This window comes from Lissotriton helveticus, chromosome 3_1 (assembly GCF_964261635.1).
Source record: "Lissotriton helveticus chromosome 3_1, aLisHel1.1, whole genome shotgun sequence".
Classification (NCBI taxonomy): Eukaryota; Metazoa; Chordata; class Amphibia; order Caudata; family Salamandridae; genus Lissotriton; species Lissotriton helveticus.
Window position 1 is genome coordinate 13,059,623 of NC_136061.1, and position 26,475 is coordinate 13,086,097.

General features: G+C 45.8%; 1 protein-coding gene across 1 annotated transcript in view; it reads left to right on the plus strand.

Annotated features, from left to right (window-relative positions):
- LOC144822036 (CD5 antigen-like) overlaps nucleotides 1-26,475 on the plus strand; it is a 211,064-nt gene that overhangs the window by 174,559 nt on the left and 10,030 nt on the right. Inside the window, exon 4 of the mRNA XM_078679105.1 lies at nucleotides 18,027-18,341. Within this exon, the coding sequence (XP_078535231.1) occupies nucleotides 18,027-18,341 (315 nt within the window). The remainder of the gene's footprint in view (nucleotides 1-18,026; nucleotides 18,342-26,475) is intronic.

Genomic DNA, 26,475 nt, shown 5'->3' on the forward strand with positions numbered 1-26,475 from the left:
GATGCCTGGTTTCACCTTGGAGACTCCCAGGAGGGACTATCTCACAGGGAAAGCCAGGATGGGTTCCCCAGCGGTCTATAGCGCTACGAGGCCTGCGGTGCGGGTAGCAGTGCGCTTTACAAGACACACAGCTCCAGCAATGCTCTGGGTGGCCCTATCTCCCCAATGCTGCATCAAGCCTTGCGCCTGCTTCAAGCAGGCGCAGGGTTTTGACGCATCATTGGCCTAAAAGTGACTGTGTCACTTTTAGGGGGCGTTCCTGCGCAGGAACGCCCTCCCCTGCGCCGGAACGCCTCCTGATGGCGCAGGGCTTTACAACGTGGCGCATCTCTCGGATGCGTCACGTTGTTAATACCCAGCACCATGGCGCATCTTTTGTGCTGCTGCTGCGTCACAAAAGGTCTTTGTAGAGGGTGGCAGTGGTGAACCAGAGGGTGGCAGTGATGAACCAGAGGGTGGCAGTGATGAACCAGAGGGTGACAGTTATGAACCAGAGGGTGGCAGGGGTGAACCAGAGGGTGACAGTGCTGAACCAGAGGGTACAAACCAAAAAAGAGCACCAATATTGCCAACCTATTCACCAGGGGGCTGTCTTTTGCCTCGTCCCTAACTGAACTAAACAGTGAGTCGCAGGGCTACTTTGGTTTCCTGAATAAATCAATTATTTTTATTTTATAATTCAACAACACATATTTACGAAAAATAACATCATATTTTGAACATTACTTACATCATGTCACATTTAGTCAGATTCCTAGGTTAACCCACATTTCATACATTCAATCATCCATACACTACAACCACAACATAAAAATAATGTCCTCAGTTATTAAACAATGTTATTTACAAGTATTAGACAAAATACCAGCATTGGGAATAGTTTCAACAATTTTTCACTTTAAGTAATCACAAAAGGTACTCCTAACGCTGTGAAAACCAAGGTCTACGCGTTTCGAAATCCCTTAATTAGAGAGAAATCTCGTCAGGAGCACGTAGCTGAAAAACAAAAAGGCACGCTTGTGACAGTCTGTTGGACAACACATTCCCTGTTTTTACTACAACTCGGAGATAAAAGCTACCTCTTCCTACCTCCATCAGGTGCTCTTTGTTCTTTGTGGACTCTGAAATAGACAATATCACCTTATGTAGAGACCTCTAGGTACACCCTTATCAATCAAGATCTACAGTTTAAAATGCTCACATTTGTCCCTTTCACACCGCAGTTATTCTTAAGTCAGGCGGGCGAGTGTAAATGCTGTTTAACAAAAGAGAAGGACACTGTCTGTGAATATCCAGTATGCTGTTAATGCGCTGTCTGCTCAAACAAGCAACAAGGTAAAAATCCTTACTTTAAAAGTTGGCGTTTGCCGCCTCCAGCCGTGTGTAACCAAATTACGAAGCTGAATATCTGCACAAGAGAGAAGGACACGATAGCGGAGAGTCAGCCTATAGAATTGCTAGCTACCAATCGTCTTATATGTATCACCGGCATTGTTCTGGTCTTACTGGCCGTGTGTTCTCCGATGTCGGTAAAATTTCCGACTTCTCGCTCTGCCTGCCTCCAAGCGTGGGCTGGTGTTGACACCGCGACTTGCTCCGTATAACGTAGCGCTCTCTGTGTGACGTAGCGTCACTTCCTGGTTTCAACCTTCTGGGGAGTGTAGTTTCGCCTTCGAGGCTGGCTGGGTCATGATGTTTTTTTTTCTTTTTTAAATGAAAAAGAGAAATATGCAAGACATATAGGCTTCGTTGCCTGGATGTACATATTTTACAGTCACTGTGTATGAATGTTAATGGAGGCTCGCGAAGACGGCAGTTTAGATTCGGGTTGCAGACACTACCATCAGATATGGAAATTCAATAGTTGTGGATTGCCAATCATGCACACCCATCAGAGGGAGAATCTTATAGTCTGTGTATTTCTGACATTTCGTTCAGGCCATCCAATGCAGAATTAAATTTAATAATAAGCATGGCTTCACTGCGTGAAGTTTCTCCTCAAAGTCTCCACCTCTCGAGTCTCTTTCAATCTTTGCAATTACTGTCCATTTGAGTTCTTCCACATTATGGCTATGCGTCTTCCAGTGGTTCGCTAGGGGTGCGGTGACCACATTATTTCTTATCCTTGACTTGTGTTGAGTGATACGACTACTAACTTCCTGATTGGTTTTCCCGATGTATAATTTGTTGCACGGGCATTTGATACCATAAATCACATTGCGAGATTTGCAATTTGTGAATTTATCATGTTTCCAAGCAATTTGCTTGTGCTGGAAAAGTGCTACTTCTTCTGTACTAGGACAACATACACATGTACCATACTTGTGGTGCCCTAGGACTGGTGGAAGACCCAACATGGAGGTTAGTGTTGGATGTTCTTTCTTTAATGCTGCTCGTACTAGATGATTTGCAACATTTTGATCTTTTTTAAAAGCAAAGAGCGTTTTATCTTTTAAAGTTAAATCCACATTTTCAACCAAATGCCTGTTTTGCAGTATAATCTTTTTTAGCTGATTGGAATTTGGGCAGAACGTGGACACACAGACCATTCTGTTGAGTGCTGATTTTTGTCTTTTTTGAAGAAGGGCATCCCTGGGCACCCACCATGGGGTGGCAGTGCTGAACCAGAGGGTGGCAGGGTGGCAGGGGTGAACCAGAGGGTGGCAGTGATGAACCAGATGGTGGCAGGGGTGAACCAGAGGGTGGCAGTGGTGAACCAGAGGGTGGCATGGGTGAACCAGAGGGTGGCAGTGGTGAACCGGAGAGAGGCAGTTGTGAACCAGAGGGTGACAGTGGTTAACCAGAGGGTGGCAGTGGTGAACCAGAGGTGCTGTGATGAACCAGAGGGCGACAGTCGTGAATCAGAGGGTGGCAGTGGTGAACCAGAGGGTGGCAGTGCTGAACCAGAGGGTGGCAGGGGTGAACCAGAGGGTGCTGTGATGAACCAGAGGGTGGCAGTGGTGAACTAGAGGGTGGCAAGGGTGAACCAGAGGGTAGCAGTGGTGAACCAGAGGGTGGCAGTGCTGAACCAGAGGATGACAGTGGTTAACCAGAGGGTGGCAGTGGTGAACGAGAGGTGCTGTGATGAACCAGAGGGTGGCAGTCGTGAACCAGAGGGTGGCAGTGGTGAGCCAGAGGGTGACAGTGCTGAACCAGAGAGTGGCAGGGGTGAACCAGAGAGTGGCAGTGCTGAACCAGAGGGTGGCAGTGGTGAACCAAAGGGTGGCAGGGGTGAACCAGAGGGTGGCAGGGGTGACCCAGAGGGTGGAAGTGGTGAACCAGAGGGTGGCAGTGATGAACCAGAGGGTGGCAGTGGTGAACCAGAGGGTGCTGTGCCCATACATGACCGCATGGGTAATTTCGCCATGCAAGCGTCCGCGAACACGCAAACAGCCCCGCGAACACGCAAAAAAACCCATGAACACACAAAAAACAAAAAAATCCGCAAATTCGCAGATTTTGCGGATTGCAAATTCAATTTTGCGCAAATTCGCGGAACGCGAGTTCATAAATTTCACCCATACTTAGTATAAGGATCGTTACATACATTTCCCCAGGGGAGCAGAATTGCCAGGTGTGAAGGGTGACTTCTATGCCCTTGGGCACATCCCCCATGTTGTTGGTGCCATCGATTGCACCCATGCCGGTCTGGTGGCACCACAGGCAACTGAGCATATTTTTAGGAATCACAAACATTACCATTCTGTAAATGTGCAGGTGGTGTTCCTTGCGGACATGACGATTTCACATGTGTGTGCAAGACTCCCCGGATCTGCCCATGATTCCTACATCATGAGGAACAGCATGGTGCCCCGGATGATGGCTAATCTGCATCCCGATCATGCTTGCATTGTGGATGAGTATGCCCTGTGATATGGCGTTCTGTGTGTTTGTGACCTGCTGCCCTCTGCCTGTGCAACATTGCAATGTGTGTTTGTCATTCCTAGGTGACTGCATATCCCAGTCATCCCTGGCTGCTGAGTCCACTGAGGAATCTCAGGACCCCGGCTGACGTCAGGTACAATGAGGCACATGACAGAACCCAACGTGTCATTGAGCGGACTTTTGGGCTACTCAAGTCAAGATTCCGCTGCCATTCACAGGACTGGAGGAGCACTGGCATACTAGCCTGGGAAGGTCTGCAAGATCACTGTGGCATGCTGTATGCTGCACAATTTGGCCATTCACAAGAGAATTCCCCTGCTCCTGGATGACGGAGAGGAACCAAGGCCCGCACCGGCCCAAGGACCAGAGTCCAGTGATGAGGACAGTGGAGAGGAGGAAGGAGTTGCCATTCGTCAAAAGCTCATCAACCGCTACTTCAATTGAAAGTGTGTACAGAAGTACGAATTGTATATTGTCTGTTGTGGTGGTTGTTGTTGTGCAGGGCTATCTGCGGATGGTAGAGACAGGCGCACGTTCCGTCACCTGTGTGTAGGAAAGGTGTCATTGACATTCCATATGTGGTCGTATGCTGGACTCTATTTGTTAACACCTGCTTCCCATTGTTTTGGATGCCAGTAGTCTCATGTGTATGTTTTGTGTAGTGTTCTGTCTGTGATGCCACAATGAGACCAGTGACTGTTGTTCTGTTGTGTCTCCCTAGGTGCTTCAGATTAACCCTGCCCTACATACTGTACATCATTTGGAAACATCATGGCCATTTTCAATACTGTAAATATTGCACAAAAAACGATACTGCACAAAGTCTGGGTATTTTATTTGCAAAGTGGACATGTGAGGGGTACGGGAATATTTACATGGAGGCGGGGAATGAGCAGTGAGTTGACCGTCATGGTAGATGAGATGCAAGAGTAGACACCACGTGGATGTGATGACCCAGTCCAACAGACAAGTGCCATTGCCAAGGCGATATGAGGAAAGACAGTCCAAACAGTCAATGCAGTGGGGAAGAGGGTTGCCATCAGGGCTGGCTCTGTGACTGGCGTGTGGCAGGTGCATTGTCTCCGGAGACTCCCAGGCTCTTCTTTGGACGCCCCATTGATCTTTTTGGTGGTGGGGGGACTGCTGAATGGCCAGCGGTGCCTGAGGACTCACCCTTCTCTGTTGGCACAGGGGAGGACGGTGCACTGTCATCCTGCGGCACAACAGAAGGGAGCGGAGGTGTTGGTTGGGATGCGGGGCCTGTCCCTCTGCAACGCCACTTGCTGGGCCATGAGGTCCACCATTTGACCAATGCGTCTGTCGATGGAGCTCATCAGCAGGATGAGCTCACTTAAAAGTTCGCCCCACCGGCCATTTTGTCCCTGGACCCGTTCATATGCACCGATGACTCTGGTGAAGTGGTCCAGGATCGTGTGCCAACCTCCTGATGTCTGGGCGAGACCCTGGCCCTCCCACCTGCCCTGCTGCCATGGACCTGTTGCCTCGCCATGGTAGGTCCTCTCACACTCTCCCTGCCCTTCACAGTTAGTGTTGTGTCCTGGTCATCCCCTGGGACAGGGAGGGTGCTGTTGGTGGTGGTGGTGGCAGTGGCGGAGGTGGAAGCGGTGGTGGCACAGGCCGTGACTGTAGGGGTCTGCTGTGCAGTTGTTGGTGCAGCAGACATGGTGGTGGGGAGGATGGAGCCCTAGGCATGCTTGGGCCTTGGCACACCAGATGGGCCGGCCTGGAGCTTATCGTCCAAACTGTCCTGGTAGGCTACATCCGAGAGTCCATGTAACGGGGGTGGAGACTGGCTCTGCTGGTCGATGTTGTCCTCAGCAGCAAGATCTTCATCACCTGTGGATTAGATGTGAAATGGTCAGTGTTGGGCGATGTGCAGGTATTCTGTTAGCTGCATGTCATCTGCTGTTTGTACACTACACAATTGAGAAAACTTTTGTATTATTGTTACATCAATACTGGCTGTTATTACATGGTGCATGAAAACATCATAAAATCAAACATGTACTGTGTCGATGCATTGCATGCAATCGGTGGCGTGTGTAGTGTTGCAGGTCTCACAACCACAAACAGCCAGACCTGTGATGATGGCTACCTACCTGTTAGGTGAGGGTGAGCAGTGCAATGGCCGACACATGCTACTGGGTGGTGGAGGCCTCCATGATGCTGGAATGTGAGACAGGGGAGATGCTGGGAGTAGTAGTGCTGCCCTCCTACCCACAAACAGTCCTCCAATACAAGATGGCTACCTACCTGTAAGTCTGTTTGGTGAACAGAGTAATGGCTGACACATGCTCCTGGGTGGGGGAGGCCTCCATGCTGCTGGAGTGTGGGACAGGGGGCATGCTGGGAGTAGTAGTGCTGCCCTCCTACCCACAAACAGTCCTCCAATACAAGATGGCTAACTACCTGTATGTCTGTTTGGTGAACAGTTCAATGGCTGACACTTGCTCCTGGGTGGGGGAGGCCTCCATGCAGCTGGAGTGTGGGACAGGGGGCATGCTGGGAGTAGTGATACAGGCCTTCCACCCCCAAACAGTCCTCCAATGCAAGATGGCTACCTACCTGTAAGCCTGTTTGGTGAACAGTGCAATGGCTGTCACTTGCTCCTGGGTGAGGGAGGCCTCCATGCTGCTGGAGTGTGGGACAGGGGGCATGCTGGGAGTAGTAGTGCTGCCCTCCCTCCCCCAAACAGTCCTCCGATACAAGATGGCTACCTATCTGTAAGTCTGTTTGGTGGACAGTGCAATGGCTGTCACTTGCTCCTGGGTGAGGGAGGCCTCCATGCTGCTGGAGTGTGGGACAGGGGGCATGCTGGGAGTAGTAGTGCTGCCCTCCCACCCCCAAACAGTCCTCCGATACAAGATGGCTACCTACCTGTAGGTCTGTTTGGTGGACAGTGCAATGGCTGACACTTGCTCCTGGGTGGGGGAGGCCTCCATGCTGTTGGGGTGTGGGACAGGGGGCATGCTGGGAGTGGTAGTGCAGGCCTCCCACCCCAAACAGTGAGGATGTCTGCCTACCTGTTAGGTGATGATGAACCGTGCAATGGTGTTTGGGTTGTACAAGGAAGTACGTTGGTTGCCATTTGTTTGTACTTACCAGCCTCCATTCCCCCTACTACTCCTGTGAGACTCTCAGGATGCAGTATGGCAAGCACCTTCTCCTCCCATGGTGTGAATGTTTTCTGTGGGATGGTAGGGCCACTGCCAGTCTGGTTCACCAGCTCCCAGTTCTTGCTCCTCTTCTCATTGACAACCCTCTTGAAATCATGCCACCGCTTCATGATCTCCTTCTTGGATCGCGGGCTGGTCCCTACTGCATTGACCATTTGGACTATCCTTTCCCACATTGGGGCCTTGTGGCTAATGGTGTCTGTTGGACCAGGCTACCAAACAGTTGCGGCTCCACTCTCACTATCTCATTGACCATGACTGTCAACTCACCCTCTGTGAATTTTGGCATTTTCTGTGCTGCCATGGTGGTTGGTGCTTGCAGTGTTTGTGGGTGCAGGGGTGTGTGTGGTGGGTGTGGTGTTGAGGTGTGAGGTGTGTTGTGTGCTGGGGGATTGTTGGTGCTGGTGTGATGGTGGTGGTGATGGTGATGGTGGTGGTGGTGTGTGTGTTGTGTTGTTTTGCCTCTCCTGTCAGATGTGGTGTTTGGCCTTCTCTTCTGGAGTGTTGCAAAGGATTGTGGTCAGTAAAGGGACTGTATTTATACTCAGCTGTGTGGGTGTGTCCAATTGGGCCTTTGCTGTGAGGTGTATTGTGGGTGTTGTCCTGGGAATTGTAATTTTTTTTGTATTTGTTTTATCTTTGGTATGTGTTTTGTGTATTTGTGGGGCATGGCTACTTTGATTTGTGCTCAGTTAGGCATCGTTGCGGTGTTTCGGCTTCGTCTGCCATGTTTATCTTGTACCGTCCGCTGCGGAGATATGCTACAGCTCTTCCCCTGTCTCTTCCATTCACTGCAGTGTGCGACCGCGGCAGAAGGAAACAGGGATTCATACGGCGGGACAATCGTGGAAATCCTAATTTCCCGTGTGGTGTCTATGCTTGCGGCGGGGTGTAGCTCTTCTGCTGCTTTTCCGACCGCAGCGTTCGGTTTTAGGTCGTCACGCCCGCGTCGGGCGGTTTTTCTGAGCATGCTACCGCCGCGGTCGGTCTTTTTTGGCGGTTGGTCCTAATTTGACCGCCTGTTTAGCCGCGGTCTCGGCGGACGGTTGTTTTCCGCCTCTATCCTAATGGGCCCCCTAGTTTAGAAAATGTATATATTGCCTACAAAGGAACAAAGCTACCAAGAGTTCCGAATGGAACAATCCATAACTCAATTAACGCCCAAAACATCCAAAGAAACAAAACAAATGGATAAATATTTAATACAACAGGTAAAATTGTACCCTAGTACTAAAGGAATGGAATACTTAAATAGCCAAAACTCTCCTTTAAATCAGTACCACCAACAAATTCCTAATAAAATACTTCCAACAATGAAATGCACATAAAATTTAAATATTTTATTCCAAAAATATTTATTGTGTGCAATATATTTTTATTAATTCATAAATATATATACACACAATAGTAATATTTGAAATAAATAACAATTAATAATAACAATAAAAACATCACCCACCCACAATAAATAAAATGAAACAACTTACCAAGTGTATTCGAAAGACTGCAAAATCCATTGTTCTGCCAACATAATCCATGAATGAAAAAATAATGTTGCCCAAAAAAAATTCAAAAATACAACTGTACCCAAAAAGAATTTTCCACGTAATGAAAGTACTTCCAAGACCATCAAAAACCAGAAAATATATAAAAGAGTAAAAAAACGCTCCAGGAAAACTGAATAATATAAAGAAGTGTTAAAAATATATTAGTTAATAAAACTAACACACACTTCTTTAAAAAAGAAAAACGACTCCTTCCGATACGAAGAACCCCTGAAAGTAAAAACACACAAAACAAAATAACATACATTCCCACCCACATAAAACAACACATAAACACTTACTTACAATAATATTAACTTTACAGTTCACTTAAATATACTTTAAACACCAAAATACTAAGGGGAACATCAGGATGACGGACAGACTCTGTCCGCCTGCCATCCTATCGGCCAACGGGACCGCCCGCCATAAGGCATAAGGGCAGGGGTCCCGTGGGGGAATTAGGATGTGCCCGCCACAGTGGCAGGTGCATCCTGCATTTTTAACATTGTGGCGGGTGGTTCTCTCAACAAAAAAATGTATTAACTGTATTTATTTTATTCTCTTTACATTAGATACAATATACATACATAATATGGACACTAATTAAATACAATATACTATTCCAACTCCAGTCTACATTAAATTGGGGTAGGTGCTGGACACTAATTAAATATAATTTACTATTCCCACTCCAGTCTATATTAAATTGGGGTAGGTGCTGGACAGTAATTAAATATAATTTACTATTCCCACTCCAGCCTACATTAAATTGGGGAAGGTGCTGGACACTAATTAAATATAATTTACTATTCCAACTCCAGTGTACATTAAATTGGGGTAGGTGCTGGACACTAATTAAATATAAGTTACGATTCCCACTCCAGTCTACATTAAATTGGGGTAGGAGCTGGAATTAAAACAAGTAATTTAATACATTAAAAAAATATGATTACATTTGAATTATATTTTTAGCAAAATTAAAAAATATATATATTTAAATGATCATTTTTTAAAACAGTTTCCACTCCTAACACCTATAAATAAAAAATACCACTCCTAAACTAATTTTCCAAACTATTTAAAAAAAATTGAAATATTTAGTATACATTTTAAATGTATTTAAACATTTTAAATGTAATTTTTAATTTAAAAAATATCACTCACCACCCTTAACTATAAATTCAAAATCAAAATACTAAATTCAATGTTCAATTTGTTTTCAAAATTTTTAAAAATATTTTTATGTCATTTTAATAATCTATACAATTTCGATAAAAATATTGTATCATGAATATATATATATATTTTTTTAAACCCACCCTAAACCCCTATAAACCCAACATCACACTTCAAAAATTATGTTTCAAATTTCTTTTTTTAATATAAAATACAAATTAAATTGGAAAATTTAATAAAAATTGGAAAAAATATTTCATTTCAAATATATGTTTTTAAAACCTATAAACCCAACATCCTGCTCCTAAAATTATTTTTCAATTTCTTTTTTTTATACAAAATACATTTTTAAATGTATTAAAAATTAATAAAAAATTACATTTCAAATACATATTTTTAAAACACTCCCCACCCTTATCCCCTATAAACCCAACATCTTGCTCCTAAAAATATATATGAAATTTAAAACACATATAAAAAAGAATTCAATATACAATACATTTAAAGTTACATATTAAAACACTAAAATAATATTACATTATATACTAAAACTAACAAAATACTACATATTTTCAACATTTTTACACAACAATATTTTGACAATCAATATTTTTCACATCAATAATAAAGCACACATACCGAAAATTATATTATTGCAATTGATATTTAAAACATCAATATTTTTTACTATTGATATATAAACATCGATATTCTGTCATTTTGATATAAAAAAACAATATTTTGACAACTCACCCATCTGCACATGTATCAAGTACTGAAGCCCTCACGATTCACCAAGCCCTGAGTAAAGATTGAGAGACAAGATGGAGGCAGGACAGCCAACATTTACACTGGGTAAAGCTTTTCTGCCTCCACATTCAAAGTCAATCAGAAGGATTTATTCTGATGGCATATTGAACATATTTTAGACTCTTGAAATAACGCCTTAGAAGTGTGAGGGTGTAGAGCAGACGTCTTCATTCTGTAAGGCTCGACCGACAGGGGAGCCGTGGAGTCCTGGGAAGGGGGTCACGCATGGCTAATTTACATCGTTATCAGCTGAAGTTTCATTAATTGAGTCTCTAGTGATGTGAGAAGCTCTCGTGCCATGGGGCCTGCTTACCTGAATGAAATGGAAATGTCCCTATAAGTTAATCAGAAAGTGTAAAGGGTGCAAAGAGTTAACAACTGGGCTGTAAAGTGCTTGCTTTTAATTTTAACTGCATTTACACAAGCCTGAGTACCCTTAAAGAGGTGTTAAAGGGAAAGTTATGTAAAACAAATTGCATAACATACACTCTGGTATCACTAAACTCTACATTTTAGAAGCACTATTTTACTGTACACTATTTGCACATGTGTAATGCAAATATAAAATAATGACTTACATATTCACAGTGCTTTCTGACGTAGGCTGTGACCTCGTAACACTACAAATACATGTCACTATTCTCCACTGCACCAATCAAGATTTAATTCTGTGTCTTTCTGGTTACACATACACCTCTGCAGTGCATTAACTAATAGAGGTTTCATCATGTACCGCAGTTCATTTACCACTGAGTAACAACTTTTTAAAACTATTTTTCATTACACTTCTATTTATTTTATTTGTAGATACCTGATGGTGAAAGACCAAAAAAATGTACAGAATATTTTGGGGCTCATTTGTGAGAGGCTTGCAGCGCCAGAGCATCACTTTTTTTGATGCTCTGGCAGCGCAAGTATCTCAACCATACTGTTGAGGCTCTACAAAGTCACCCTGCGTGGCTTTACGTGGCCTCATTGATATGGAATACGACAAAGAGCGCAAGTCACTTCTTTGCCTTACTCTGCGTCAAGGAGGCGCTCCATGGGCTGTGCGAGGGATTCCCATGCAACACCCATGGATTTTGATGCTGCCCCTTAATTCCAAAATCAGGTAAACCTGGGGCAGCTCCTAAAACGGACGCCTCCCCAGCAGAAGCGTAACAAGGAGAAAATGGTTTCATTTCTCCTCTTTCCATGTGTGTTGCATTCTGCAGCTCACGTAGAAAGAAGGAAATGCCTCTCTGGATTGGTTTTGTGAAGGGAGGGGCCCCTTCCTGTGCAAATACAATCCTGCCTATGTTGGTGCTCAGCAGCAATTTGTGCGCGAATGCAAAGGAAAAGGACAGGAATGCACCGTATTTCATGAATGCAGTGCATTCCAGTCTTTTTACATTGGCATAGAGCAGCGCAGAAAGAAGACTTGCGGCGCTGCCCTACGCCAATTCCTCATAAGTGGGGCCCTTTGATTTTAGCTACACCTCCGACTACACCCCCACGCTCACTGACCTTTAGTTTGCTTAACACTGTTCAATATTATTTCCCCACCCTAAACATTATTTGCTGTGTGAATTTGGGGCGTTTATGGTTGTCGATAGTTGTTGAGGATGAGGAGTACCAGGTTCTAGACATTTTGTCAGAAGGGGGTCCTTACGCCTAAAAAAGTTTGACAAAGGGGTCTAGGCATCAAAACGCTAGAAGACCTCTATTCACAATGTAGGTGATCCAAAAAAAGCATTAACTTGAAGGATGAACCTCAAGAGGGATAACTTGAAGAATAAAATCTCTCCAATACTATCCCAAACCAAGCTTATGCTAATAAACAGGACATGTTGGACCCCGGAGAAGATCTTTAAACTTAGGGGTCCATTAGGATGACGGACAGACTTTGTCCGCCCGTCATCCTCGTGGGGATTGGGACCGCCCGCCATAAGGGTAGGGGTCCCATGGGGGGTATTAGGATGTGCCCGCCACATTGGCGGGCACATCCTGCATTTTTAGCATTTGCATAAACAAAGCGGCAGGCACCGCGCGGGGCCTGCCGCTTTGTTTATGCAAATGCCGTGTGTACCCCCTAACCCTCCTTCACTCTGGGAGCCCGCAGGGGGCACCCAGAGTGAAGACCGCATGCCTTTCCATGGCGGCATTGCCACCATGGAAAGGCATGTCTGGAAGCCCATGCTAATATGGCTGGTGGTGTCTAAGAGACACTGCCACTATATTAAATATTTTCCACCCCGGCCGCAAGGCAATCCGCCCCATTACGATGTCGGGCGGATTGCCTCTGCCAGGCCGGCGGTGGCTACCACCAGCCTGGCGGAGGCAATCCGCCCGACACCGTAATGGGCCCCTTAACCTCAGCCAGAGCCATACATGCTGGAATTGTAATTCCCATGTTGGTAACCTTGTCCACATGTTCTTCCAATGCCATATACTACAAACATACTGGGATAAGATGTACAAATGCATAAGCAAAACATTCCACAGAGTCCCCCCAAGGGAATTTTCCTATATCTTACTAGGCTCTCTGGGCTCAAAGATCACAGATGAGAAAGATCATTATTTGTTAAATCTTATGCTCACTTTGGCCTGTAAAGTTATTCTCAATAAGGAGAACAACTTCAAAGAAGTCTCCTTCAGGATGTGGCAAGAGTGGTTGTCCTTCCTCAGAGGGCCAGACAACATCTCACTTCACGCCTCTCTCAGATGTAAATCACATAGGAAATGATGGAGGTCCCTTGATGACTTTTCCTTCACATACGACCCACTGGGAAAATTATTTCAATCTCTTATAATGCAGTGTTTATTGAATGCGATGTCCTCTGTGGTACACCTGTATTGTTTTGTATTTTCCCTATGACACATGTGAAAATTGTGTTTGATAAACCACCTGTTTTTCTTCTCATTTTGTTATGTTATGTTATAGATTTTTATTGTGCGCACAGCTACTCCAGCTAAGGAGCGTCCTGGCGCATTGACGAGGAGTAGCATGAGAAACATAACACAGCTAAAAGAGCCAAAGGGACCACCATAAATGCATAGCACAAACTGAAGCTAAAAAACTAAAACAGGAATGTTTTCAAGGCTTTCCTAAAAGCCATAAGATCTTCTAACAGGCGCAGTTCCACCGGGAGGGAGTTCCAGGCTGATGCCGCCTTTACTCCAAAGGAACGGCCACCCATACGGCAAAGCCTATATCTAGGAACTACCGCCAGGGCCTGGCCCTGGGAGCGAAGAGTGCGCGTGGGGACATAGAAAAGAAGAGAGCCAGACAGAATTTCAGGTCCCATGCCTCTCAAGATCTTGAAGGCGAGGCAGAGTATCTTAAAGAGAATCCGCTTCCGTATTGGGAGCCAGTGTAGGGAACGGAGAACATTCCCGACCGAACAGAATTTAGGGAGGCCGACGATTGCCCTAGCTGCGGCGTTTTGTACTCGTTGTAATCGTCACTGCGACATCCACAGAAATGCTCTTGAGTAACTTGCTTCTTTCTACTTCCTTTGTATTTCTCATGGTTTTTAGGTCTCGCCTGGCATTGCAGCGCATGCGCTGTTGGCTTGTCAAGACCTAAAGGGAGAGGGGAGATTTCAGAAGGGGACTTGAAGCCCCGCCCATCATTTTCATTGGGTTGCATCAGCGTTTTTGCTAAACGCTGGCTGCCCATTGAAAAGGAGGCTTTTGGGCCACCTCCATTTCTCCCTTTTGGGTGGCCCATCCGGACTGGGTCATCTGCTTCACGGTTGCCGTGATGCAATTCCTTATCTTATCTACCCAAAGGAAGAGCTCTCCCTGCCCCGTACGCCTCCTCGCACTGACCCCTCCGCCTTGCGCTTTTGTCAAAATTAAAAGGCAAAATCCTGGCTGCTCAGGTCGACCTGATAGTATCTGGTCCTTTGCTAGCTGCATTTTCCTGATTTCTGGGAGCTCGACCTTAGCGCTGGGACACTTTGGTGGAAGTAACGATGCGCTTTACAAATTACTTTAATTTTCATTTTGATAAAGAAAGGTGTGTAACCAGAACCAGGAAGGAGATAAAAACTCTCAATAATGAGTATGGACCCAGCGTGTTTCTCTGTAAACGGTTTCTCTGTGAGGCAGTGAGCAGCGACTTCTAAACCAGTTATTGTACACTACAGAACTAACTGGAATATGACCTTTGACCTCTAATAATAAATGGGTGAATGCGCCGTCATCCGTACTCTTCTTGTAAACAACATGTTTTAAGGGCAAATTTGCTAGCATACAAAGACATATATGTAGGGATATGATCGTCAAAAATGCATATTACGGAAATTGACACCATGGCTTCGACAGCATAGCAATAAAGACAAAACAAGCATTTGCAATGCATTAGGTCTCGCATTAGGAAGTGTGAGCTATTAGTATTGTAAATGACAATTGTTTTTAAAATGTGTTGGCTTTGAAAATATATAATTTAATAGCATTGTTATTCACAAAGCCACTAGCTTACACATTCCTATTGCGAGTCCTATTGGCTGTGGCAATGCTTGTTGATAGCAAGCAAGGACAGTGCTGTTGTGGTGCTGAGTGATGATGTGGTTGGGCTGAGTGAAGATGTAGTGGTGTATTACAGTGATGTGGTGGTGTTTCTGAGTGATGTGGTGGTGTTCCAGAGTGATGTGGTGGTGTTCCAGAGTGATGTGGTGGTGTTCCAGAGTGATGTGGTGGTGTTCCTGAATGATGTGGTGGTGTACCTGAGTGATGTGGTGGTGTCCCTGAGTGATGAGGTGGTGCCCCTGAGTGAGGCTTGCAGCAGTGTGAGTCATTTGGCAGTGTGCAGCATGCAGCAGTGTGAGTAATGCAGCAGTGTGCAGCATGCAGCGGTGTGCAGTGTGCAGCAGTGTGAGGCATGCAGCTGTGTGGTGTGCAGCAGTGTGTGGGCGTGCAGCAGTGTGTGGCATGACGCAGTGTGTGACGTGCAGCAGTGTGTGTCGTGCAGCAGTGTGAGGCGTGCAGCATCTTCTCAACCTACAGCTACAGAAATAACCAAGTTTAATATATATGCACAAAAAAACAGTAGCCCGTAGGATAACGTGCGGATGTAAGCGCGGAAGCTGCGTATGTGTCCTCCAGCCGAGCCACTCACCAGCCTGCTTCCTGGAAACTCTGCAAAAGAGCTCTGGGCGTCATATAACTCAGTCCTTTCATTTGGCCAACATCACAAACTCATCTGTTAATCTGTGCTCGGTGCTAAGAGACCACTTTTGTATAGCGCCTCACTGCGTAGTTTCCCGTGTGTAAGCGCTGTTAAACCGGTCGTGGTGACACTATGCATTGGTATAGTATTTACCAACCCCTCAGGAATGGAAGGCTGAGGTGGACATTCTAAATAGTTACTTGCGATAGTGGCAGACGGCAGAGGGGAGCGTTTGACACACTGAGCCAGCTCGTCGGCCACGACCCAAGCTAAAAGCGAGCATAGCAGATACAATCTCAAGCCAATGCTTTTGGTTCCTTTGCAGCAGGGAGTCCCTAAGATGACTGTGTGCTGGTTGTTGCTGAGCAGAATACTCGAAAAGTAACAAAAAATAAAACTGACACCCGAGCAACCACAAATAGAATCACGAGACTCTATATAAACTACCGCCAAACTATGCGCAGCCCACCGAACCACAACACAGTCCTTCAAAGTACAGGTCACATAAACACATCCTGTAGAAACAATTCTCACGACCACAGCAGATAATACTTCAAGCAAACACCAAAAACAGTGTAGACAGTAACACAGGTCCAGAAAAACACCAGCAAACACAAGCCCGAAGAAACATGGAGCACACAGCTCACAGAAGCGCAGTCGACCTACGCATGAGTCCAGGAGCATAGAAGAAAACAGAAACACAAGTCTGCACAAAACAACACACAGAATCCCAATAGAAAAACAAGCGGAAACACAAGCCTTCAGAAGCACAAGCCACATAAACACAGTCCAAACAAGAGCTCACAGAAAGAAACAAGCATTGCCCGCGCGGCAGTAATAGTAACCCAGGGCAGCCGTGAAATAGAAAGCCCTGCAGAGTGACGCGGGCATTGAAGCGAGGTTCACATGGTAAGGGAGGGCCTTCACACATGCAATAAAAGAAGCCAAATGGCAGCTGTGCATGATGGCAGCTGTGCATGTCACGCGCGCGCTTGTGCGTGTGATAGTTTGTGCGTGTGATAGTAAGCCGGTCGCTGGGAAAGTAGCACTTTTTAAAGCAGCTACTAAATGTCTCGGCCAGACCAGCACATGCGCTGGATCAGGCAGAGACCTAAAAACGATTTTAAATGTATGCCGCTTGTGTGTTTACGTGAGAGACAGTGTATGTGCATGTTGCATGTGTTAGCACGAGTATGTGAGTACAAATAAGAGGTGAAATGGCATTTGGTGTGTCTCTTGTTATTCCTGGATTTTTTGTGAATTGAGGTCCGTGACTGTTGGAATTTGAAACCCACGGAGACATAATTCACTGGATGGTCCCCCACTCCCCCTTCAGGAGGCAGTGTGCATGCTTCTCACTGAACTTCACAAGAATGCCATTCTCTTGAATATTTTCAACTTCCTCTCTGCTGTAGTATGCGAGCAGCACAACGTTCAGATGAGTCTGTTAATTGTGCCATACTAGGAGTGTGCAAACATACATAGTGCCTTTCTAAATGTATTTTCTGTCATATGTTATTTTTAAAGTCACATTGTTTGGCTCACTAAGGCCCTCATTCTCTTTCTCCAGTGAGTCATCACAGGGCTCTGCACCCCAACACACTCTTTTTTTGTTACTTAATAAGCGCGGCGCCATGTTCATGGACACCGCGTTATGTAATGCAATAGGTGTTGCTTTTGGTATTGTAAATAGCAATGCCTTTTATTTTTTTAAAGGCATTGCCATTTACAATGTGAATAGCTCAAAATAATGTCATTGCAAGACCTATTGCATTGTAAATGCTTGTTATTATTTGTCAGTATTCTTGTGTTTATCATCATTTTACCATTGTGTTTATCATTTCACCATTTTATTTGTTCTTTTCTTTATTGTTCTTTTCTTGAAATTTCAATAAAAAAAACGATTTGAAATAAAAAAGTTAGAAGACCTCTGATGTAGAGGGAATAATCACTGACCAAAGACAAATGTCCCTGTCAGAAGGGTTGTATGACTGTGGCCACCGTGGTAAATAACTGACCAGTGAAGCTGAGTCCAAAGGTGCACCCAATGTATCGATCGGGGACTCTCTGTTTAGATCCCATTGAACGGACTAGAAAAAAAACATTCGCATTTTTATAGTATTTATTCCCACAGCAGGTCATTTGCCATGCTCTACTGAATATAACCTGTCAAGCTTCCCTTTGATGAAGTGGATGTTCTGTTTTCTTGCTTCCTTTCCTTTGCATTCCTTCCCATTGCCCTGTTATCTCTTCCAGGTCCTGATGAGGTCCGGTTGGTGAATGGCCCGTCTCTCTGCTCTGGGAGAGTGGAGGCCAGGCACAATGGAGTGTGGGGGGCCGTGTGTGATGACGCCTGGGGTCAGGAGGATGCGTCGGTGGTCTGCAGACAGCTTAGATGTGGAGTTGTTGAAAGCTATCAGTATAATTCATCATTCGGGATCAGCCCTTTGCCAGTCTTGATGAGTGATGTCCAATGCCAAGGAGATGAGTCTGCCCTGTGGAAATGTGCACAGAGAGGCTGGAGTGTCAATACCTGTCCAACGGGGAGGAATGCTGGAGTCACCTGTACAGGTAAGAGGTGGAACTTGGTGTAAAAACGAATGTCCTCGCATAATGAAGACATAAATATCTTCAGTCAAAATACAAGAAGTAGCAACCATTTCATGAAGTAGGGGTGGATGAAACATTAATGTTTTTCATTAAATAATTAAAGATAATTATGCACTCTGGAGCCAACTGTGAACTTACGGACCCCCTTCCTGCCTGTGTTCTTGCTCCTGCTCTCTGTATCTTCCCAACAGTTATGACTCTTTAGGGGGAAGGAAGGTTTCACAAGTCAATCCCTGCTCTGTGTTGAGCCACCTACAAATAGACATTGTGGTTTTTCTTTCCTGAGTCTAGTTTGTATCATCTACTGAGGCTTTTTTTATTTTAAGCACTTGTAAATGATCCCATTAATTACCGATAATCTTCACTAGCCTGAGCTCTAGTCTTCTCATCTCAGTCACCTTACCTCTGTCCCCCCTCTCTCCATCCCTCCCTCTGCCCTTTCCCCCCTCTCTCCATCCTTCCCTCCACCCTTTCCTCCCTCTCTCCATCCCTCCCTCCACCCTTTCCCCCCTCTCTCCATCCCTCCCTCCACCCTTTCCCCCCTCTCTCCATCCTTCCCTCCACCCTTTCCTCCCTCTCTCCATCCCTCCCTCCACCCTTTCCCCCCTCTCTCCATCCCTCCCTCCACCCTTTCCTCCCTCTCTCCATCCCTCCCTCCAACCTTTCCCCCTCTCTCCACCCTTTCCCCCTCTCTCCATCCCTCCCTCCACCCTTTCCCCCCTCTCTCCATCCCTCCCTCCACCCTTTCCTCCCTCTCTCCATCCCTCCCTCCACCCTTTCCCCCTCTCTCCACCCTTTCCCCCTCTCTCCATCCCTCCCTCCACCCTGTCTTCTCTCTCTCCATCCCTCCCTCCACCCTTTCCTCCCTCTCTCCATCCCTCCCTCCACCCTTTCCCCCTCTCTCCACCCTTTCCCCCTCTCTCCATCCCTCCCTCCACCCTGTCTTCTCTCTCTCCATCCCTCCCTCCACCCTTTCCTCCCTCTCTCCATCCCTCCCTCCCTCCCTTTCCCCCCTCTCTCCATCCCTCCCTCCACCCTTTCCCCCTCTCTCCATCCCTCCCTTCACCCTTTCCTCCCTCTCTCCATCCCTCCCTCCACCCTTTCCCCCCTCTCTCCATCCCTCCCTCCACCCTGTCTTCTCTCTCTCCATCCCTCCCTCCACCCTTTCCCCCTCTCTCCATCCCTCCCTCCACCCTTTCCCCCCTCTCTCCATCCCTCCCTCCACCCTTTCCCCCTCTCTCCATCCCTCCCTCCACCCTTTCCCCCCTCTCTCCATCCCTCCCTCCACCCTTTCCCCCTCTCTCCATCCCTCCCTTTACCCTTTCCTCCCTCTCTCCATCCCTCCCTCCACCCTTTCCTCCCTCTCTCCATCCCTCCCTCCACCCTTTCCTCCCTCTCTCCATCCCTCCCTCCACCCTTTCTCCCTCTCTCCATCCCTCCCTCCACCCTTTCCCCCCTCTCTCCATCCCTCCCTCCACCCTTTCCCCCCTCTCTCCATCCCTCCCTCCACCCTTTCCCCCCTCTCTCCATCCCTCCCTCCACCCTTTCTCCCTCTCTCCATCCCTCCCTCCACCCTTTCCCCCCTCTCTCCATCCCTCCCTCCACCCTTTCCCCCCTCTCTCCATTCCTCCCTCTACCCTTTCCCCCTCTCTCCATCCCTCCCTCCACCCTTTCTTCCCTCTCTCCATCCCTCCCTCCACCCTTTTCTCCCTCTCTCCATCCCTCCCTCCACCCTTTCCTTTCTCTCTCCCTCCCTCCACCCTTTCCTCCCTCTCTCCATCCCTCCCTCCACCCTTTCCCCCTCTCTCTCTCCCTCCCTCCCTCCCTTCGTCCGTCCCTCATGAATGGAGGTTTTGTAGTGGGTTTTCTCAGATCTGAAAGAGAATCTCAGTCTTTGCTGGATGAAGCTACATCTGCTCTGCTCATTTTCTGTATCTGCTACAAGACTATCAGAGGATCAAACGGTAGAAATAGAAGCGGTTGAACTCAAACTTAAACGTAATATGTCTACTAGTATGTACAAAAAGAGACTACATGAACTGTATAAATTCATGAATTTAGCGAATACCTGAAGGCATCAAAAATAGAAAAACTAAACAAAGATGGAAAAAGGTTTTAGCAAGAGGAGCATATCAGTATTATAATTAACAAAGGAGGGAGTGGAGAGGTGGTGTCCTACACGAACACCGAGGGTGGATTCGACAACAGGATCCACCGTTGAAGAATTACTTAAATCCAGGGTGATGTGCATTTCCTACATCGTGTTTCTTAAATACCCCTCACACACCAAAAGGGCCCTTCGTGTCATGTTTCATCATAGGGGTCTTCGCACCCCTCTACGGGACGCGCCATACTGCTACCTGCGAATACGCGGGAGCACTGACCTTTTTCACTATGTGTGCTGAGGAAGTGAATGAGAGGAAGGGTCAGGAGTGAGTGATAAGTGAATGTTAAAAAATACCTAGCTCCTGTGGAGTAGAAAACTTTAATATTCCATTGTGCCGGTATTGTTTAAAAGGTGTGAGACGGAGGTGTGTTGTGTCACTGTACAAGACCTCCTGCGTGTGTCAACATGTTTCAAAGCGTGCTGCTTCTTCAGATCCCTACCCTACTCACATATCATGTATGACAATGTCATCAATGGCTAGATACAAATTATACAGGTAGTGAGTGCTACATGTAGGAGAAACTATTGTCTTAATCTAAAATACGATACCATAAGCAGGTAGCATCACGCCGCGTCCCATAGAGGGACGCGAAGAACCCTGTGCTGAAGCATGACACCAAGGGCCCTTTTGGTGTGTGAGGGGTATTTAAGAAACACAATGTGCTTCCAACCAATGTAGGAAATGCACATCACCCTGGATTTGAGTGTATCAGTACACCAGGGATGAATACATTCTGGAAGGGGGCAGTAACATTAACAGTGATGAAGGCAGTGCCTCAGACTGGTCTGCTGGCCACTAAATCGGAAGTTATACAAGCACAAATTTGGGGACGAAAAAGAAACACCAGAGATTTCAGAAGAGGCAGAAGAGACCAACTGTGGCTCAACTATGGGCCACGGGTGGAGCCCCATACTACATGCACCCACCACAAATGACTGATCCAAACTATGACATTTTGGGTGACAATCATTTGCCCTACAGACCCCCATGCTTCCACAACAAGGGCTTTCCCTTTTATAGGAGAGGCCGAGGACCACAGAGAACAAGACGCAAAACAGTTGGAAACATCCAATAGAAGGAAGACCAGAACCCCTCAGAGAGTGACCACCCTCGGTATGTTCACCTCTGAAAGAGTAATCTACTTGGTCCTGTGCCCATGTGGACTCGGCTATGTGGGCATGACTTGTAAGAAGGTGAATCCCAGAACCAGCAAACATTGCAGTAACATACGATAAAAAAAAGAGAAACCACCAAATGAGACATGTGCACGCACACATTGAGTTGAACTCGTTTGTACTGGAACAACTTGAGAACAACAGCAACTCAGAGAATATCCTGTTTAATAGAGGACAAGGACTACAGACACATAGGAAAGGCAACAACGAAGAGATCCTTTGTAGCGTATTCAGCTAACAGGGCCACTTGGACACACTGCCGCCTGAGATGCTCGGCATGGTCATTCCAGCCTAGCATTAAAAACATTATGCTCATTTCCCTCACTTCTATTCATTTATATCTATTTTTATATATTCATTATCAGCCATGTACACAGGGTTTTGTTGTGTCACTTAGTTTTACCTCGGAATAGTCATACCATATTAGCTACCATCTAATTCACCGTGGAATTTCTTGAATCATTTGTCTGTTTTAGATGTTGAAAATTTTAACATTTTACAATGTTTTAATATTTGGATATTTTCAATATTTTAGTTATCTTGCAGGCTTTGAAATAACTGCACTCTTCCATTTTTTACATCTTTCACGATCTTAAACGGCATTACTGCAATGACCAAGGGCATGAATAATCTCTGTATTACCGGGCCGCACGTAAACCAGTAAATAGTTCCACTGTGGGTAACCATCCTGGAAAGTACGTGGTCTAGTTTCGACTGGCACTTACCCGAAGCCTGTCTGTTTTGATCTGAGGACACAAGGCTGCATTTACACTCTTCCAGGCCTTGCAATCATTAATATGAAGGCTCCGAGGGCGGATACTAGGTCTTGGGCCAAGTGGGGACATATGACAGTCACAAGGATCGGGGTTTAATGCATAATTCTTTTGTTCACCACACCACCCATTTTGGACCCAGACATATGCAAATCAGTCTTCACCCTGTTCCTTGTGGGAACAGTCAAGAACGAGCTGTCAAGCAAGCCCCTCACTGGACCGGAAACAAGCAGCCTGGGACCAGTTTCAGAGCATCACCCTTCATCAGCCAGGTTAGCTTGAATCCAGTGCTGTAGTGAGCATGGGACACAAGTCTGGGTATACCCTTCCCAATTAGGGCGACATATGCAAAAGAAACAATTGATGGACAGAATGCTGGACAATGCAAGCATTCACCCCAGTAACAAGGATCTGGGTTTAATCCATCATTCTTTTGCTCACCACCCACCTCAGTTTGGACCCAGCCATATGCAAAACAGTCTTGACCCTGTCCCTCGTGGGAACAATCCAGCCTGAACTGCCAAGCAAGGACCTCCCTGGACTGGAAACAAGCATCCTGGGACTGGTTTCAGGGCATCACCCTTCATCAGCCAGGCTAGCTTGAAACCAGTGGTACAGTGAGCACGGGGCCCACATCTCACTGTACCACTGGTTTCAAGTGAGATGTGGGCATACCCTTCCCACTTAGGGCGACATATGCAAAAAAAACAATTGATGGCCGGAATGCTGGACAATGTAAACATTCACCCTCAGTCACAAGGATCTGGGTTTAATCCATCATTCTTTTGCTCACCACACCACCCCAGTTCGGACCCAGCCATATGCAAATCAGTCTTGACCTTGTTCCTTGTGGGAACAGTCTAGCCCGGGCTGGACTGTTCCCATTGGGCGCAGGCCCAACACTGATTTTCATATAGCTGGGTCCAAACTGGAATGGCATGGTGAGCAAAAAGACTATGGATAAAGGCCCAGATCTCTGTACTGGGGTGAATGTATGACATTGGTCTGCATTATGTCCATCAGTTGTTCTTTTTGCATTTGTCACCCCGAGTGGGAAGGGTATGCTCAGACATGGGTACCGTGCTCTCCATGCCACTGGATTCAAGCTATCCTGGCTGATGAGGGCTGAAAGCCCTAAACTGGCCATAGGATGCTTGTTTCCAGTTCAGGGAGGACCTGTCCTGGCAGTTCGGGCGGGACTGTTCCCATTGGGCACTGGGTCAAGACTGATTTGCATATGGCTGGGTCCAAACTGGATTGGCATGGTGAGCAAAAAAAAGATGGATTTAGGTCCAGATCTCTGTACTGGGGTGAATGTATGATATTGTTCTGCAATCTGTCCATCAATTGTTCTTTTAGCATTTGTCACCCCGAGTGGGACGGGTATGCCCAGACGTGGGTGGGGTGCTCCTCATGCCACTTGAGTCAAGCTATCATAGCTGATGAGGGTTGAACGCCTGAAACCAGTCCTAGGATGCATGTTTCCAGTCCAGGGAGGACCTGGCCTTGCAGTTCGGGCTGGACTGTTCCCATTGTTGCAGGGTCAAGACTGATTTGCATATGGCTGGGTCCTAACTGGAATGGCAGGTGACGACGGATTTAGGCCCAGATTTCTGTACAGGGATGAATGTATGACATTATTCTGCATTCTGTCCATTAATTGTTCTTTTTGCATTTGTGGCCCCGAGTGGGACGGGTATGCCCAGACGTGGGGGCCGTGCTCTCCATGCCACTGGAGTCAAGCTAACCTGGCTGATGAGGGCTGAAGGCCCGAAACCGGTCATCGAATGCTTGTTTCCAGTCCAGGGAAGAGCTGGCCTGGCTGTTGGGGCTGGACTGTTCCCATTGGGTGCAGAGTCAATACTGATTTACATATGGCTGGGTCCAAACTGGAAAGGCATGGTGAGCAAAAAAATAATGGGTTTAGGCCCAGATCTCTGTCCTGGGGTGAATGTTCTGCATTATGTCCATCAAGTGTTCTTTTTGCATTTGTCATTTGAAGAACATCATTATATTATCAATCTTTTTACATAAAAATTTAGAATTTAAAAAATGATATTTTCAGCAAAAATACTTTTAACAATATTTTTAACAACTATGTAACAAACACCACAAAAATATTATATCATCCCTGCGATAATCTTGATAACAATATATTCTACATCACAATAGTCTTGCAATTATATTTTTTAATCATGACTTTACAAATAATATTTATGTGACCTACAAAAGGGAACATTTATATAGAACAATCCTGGGAGATAAGGAGGTGCAAATTATTTCATGAGGAATGCAAAATTATGAGAGAAGAGAATGAAGACCAAATTGCGTCTATCTATCTATTTATCTGTCTATCTGTCTGTCTGTCTGTCTGTCTGTCTGTCTGTCTGTCTGTCTATCTATCTATCTATCTATCTATCTATCTATCTATCTATCTATCTATCTATCTATCTATCTGTCTGTCTGTCTGTCTGTCTGTCTGTCTGTCCATCCACCCAACCCCCACCCATCTACCTAACTAACTATCCATCTAACCACCCACCCAGACGTCCGTCCATCCATTCACCCACCCATCCATCCATTCATCCACCTGCCTGCCTGCCCGCCTACCCACCCGTCTGTCTGTCTCTCAAAACTAAAACCATACTACTCTCACCATGACGGCAGAATACACATTTATTACACATGATTTTGAATATTCTGTCTACAACATTATTTTACACACAAAACTGACCAACTAAAAGAGTCCAGGTGACCTCCCCTGGCTGTGGGGATTAATCTGGCTTCTTTAGAACAGTTTGTCAGGAATAGCTTGTCATATTGTGTGCATGATAATGTTGCAGATGAATCAATCAAAATGAAAGTGTAGTGCATACACTGCATGACAGAGCCTAACAACAGCCCCACCCTTTTCAACAGAACATATTTTTCTAGATTAAGAGACAAGTAACAAACAATCGAATCTTAGTGGCAGCCAGATAGCTGCAGCACAATCACCTGAGAAGAAATGAGCGACACATGTGCCATAACGTATGTTTTTTCACAGGTGTTGTTGCATCTTTGTACACAAGCTCACTGACATATTTGAAGTTTCATGCACTGGCATCATCACACACTGAACACTGCTTGATGAATTGTTTGCCAAGCTGATGATGAACAAAATCTACTAGCAGAGTTCATGAGCTACTGAACTTTAAGCGAGGTATGCTAAAAGGAAACTGTTGGACTTGGCCCTTTTCCCCAAATTTTTTTCGCTTTTCGCCCCCCTAAAGTAGGATGTCTCCCCCATTGTAAAGTTTACTGTATAGGCCATGTGTGGTGTGAGATGCTATGTTAATGTGTAATGTCATGCAATGGTGTACACTTATTTCCCCCCATTGTGTAAAATGTACCCTGAAAAGAAACACCAGTGCACTTCCAAAATAGTCTCTTTGATCCCTTCGCTATTTTAGCGTTTCATCAATAGTCCATATACTTGGTCAAGTAGTCGATTTCACAAACACCAGATGCTGTAGATGTTTCAAGCCTTTATTTGGTTCAATTTATGGTCCACAGCCGACGCGCGTTTCGCCCCCTTTGGGCTTTCTCAAGGCTGTCAATCATACATGTAACAAGAAAAGAAAGGATATATATGCTAAGTACTAAGTGTTATCTTACACACATACAAACTTGATAAATCACCTTTACATCATACTCATGCAGCATTTGTTTCTACATAATGACCATCTTGGACATTCACCTTGTGAGTACCTTGTGTAATTGTAAAAAAAAACCCATATCAGGGGCTTGTTGAGAATATCATACGATTTCTAATATTCGGAGAAACTACGGAAATCCATGCAATCCTAGCAATCCAACCATGGTTTACTTGACACCGTACTATAAAACGTGCATAATTTTGCACAAAAAGAATTTAGGGGGGCACATCACCCCTTCTGTTCCTAGACCACATCACATCACCCGTGCGATTCAATACCAA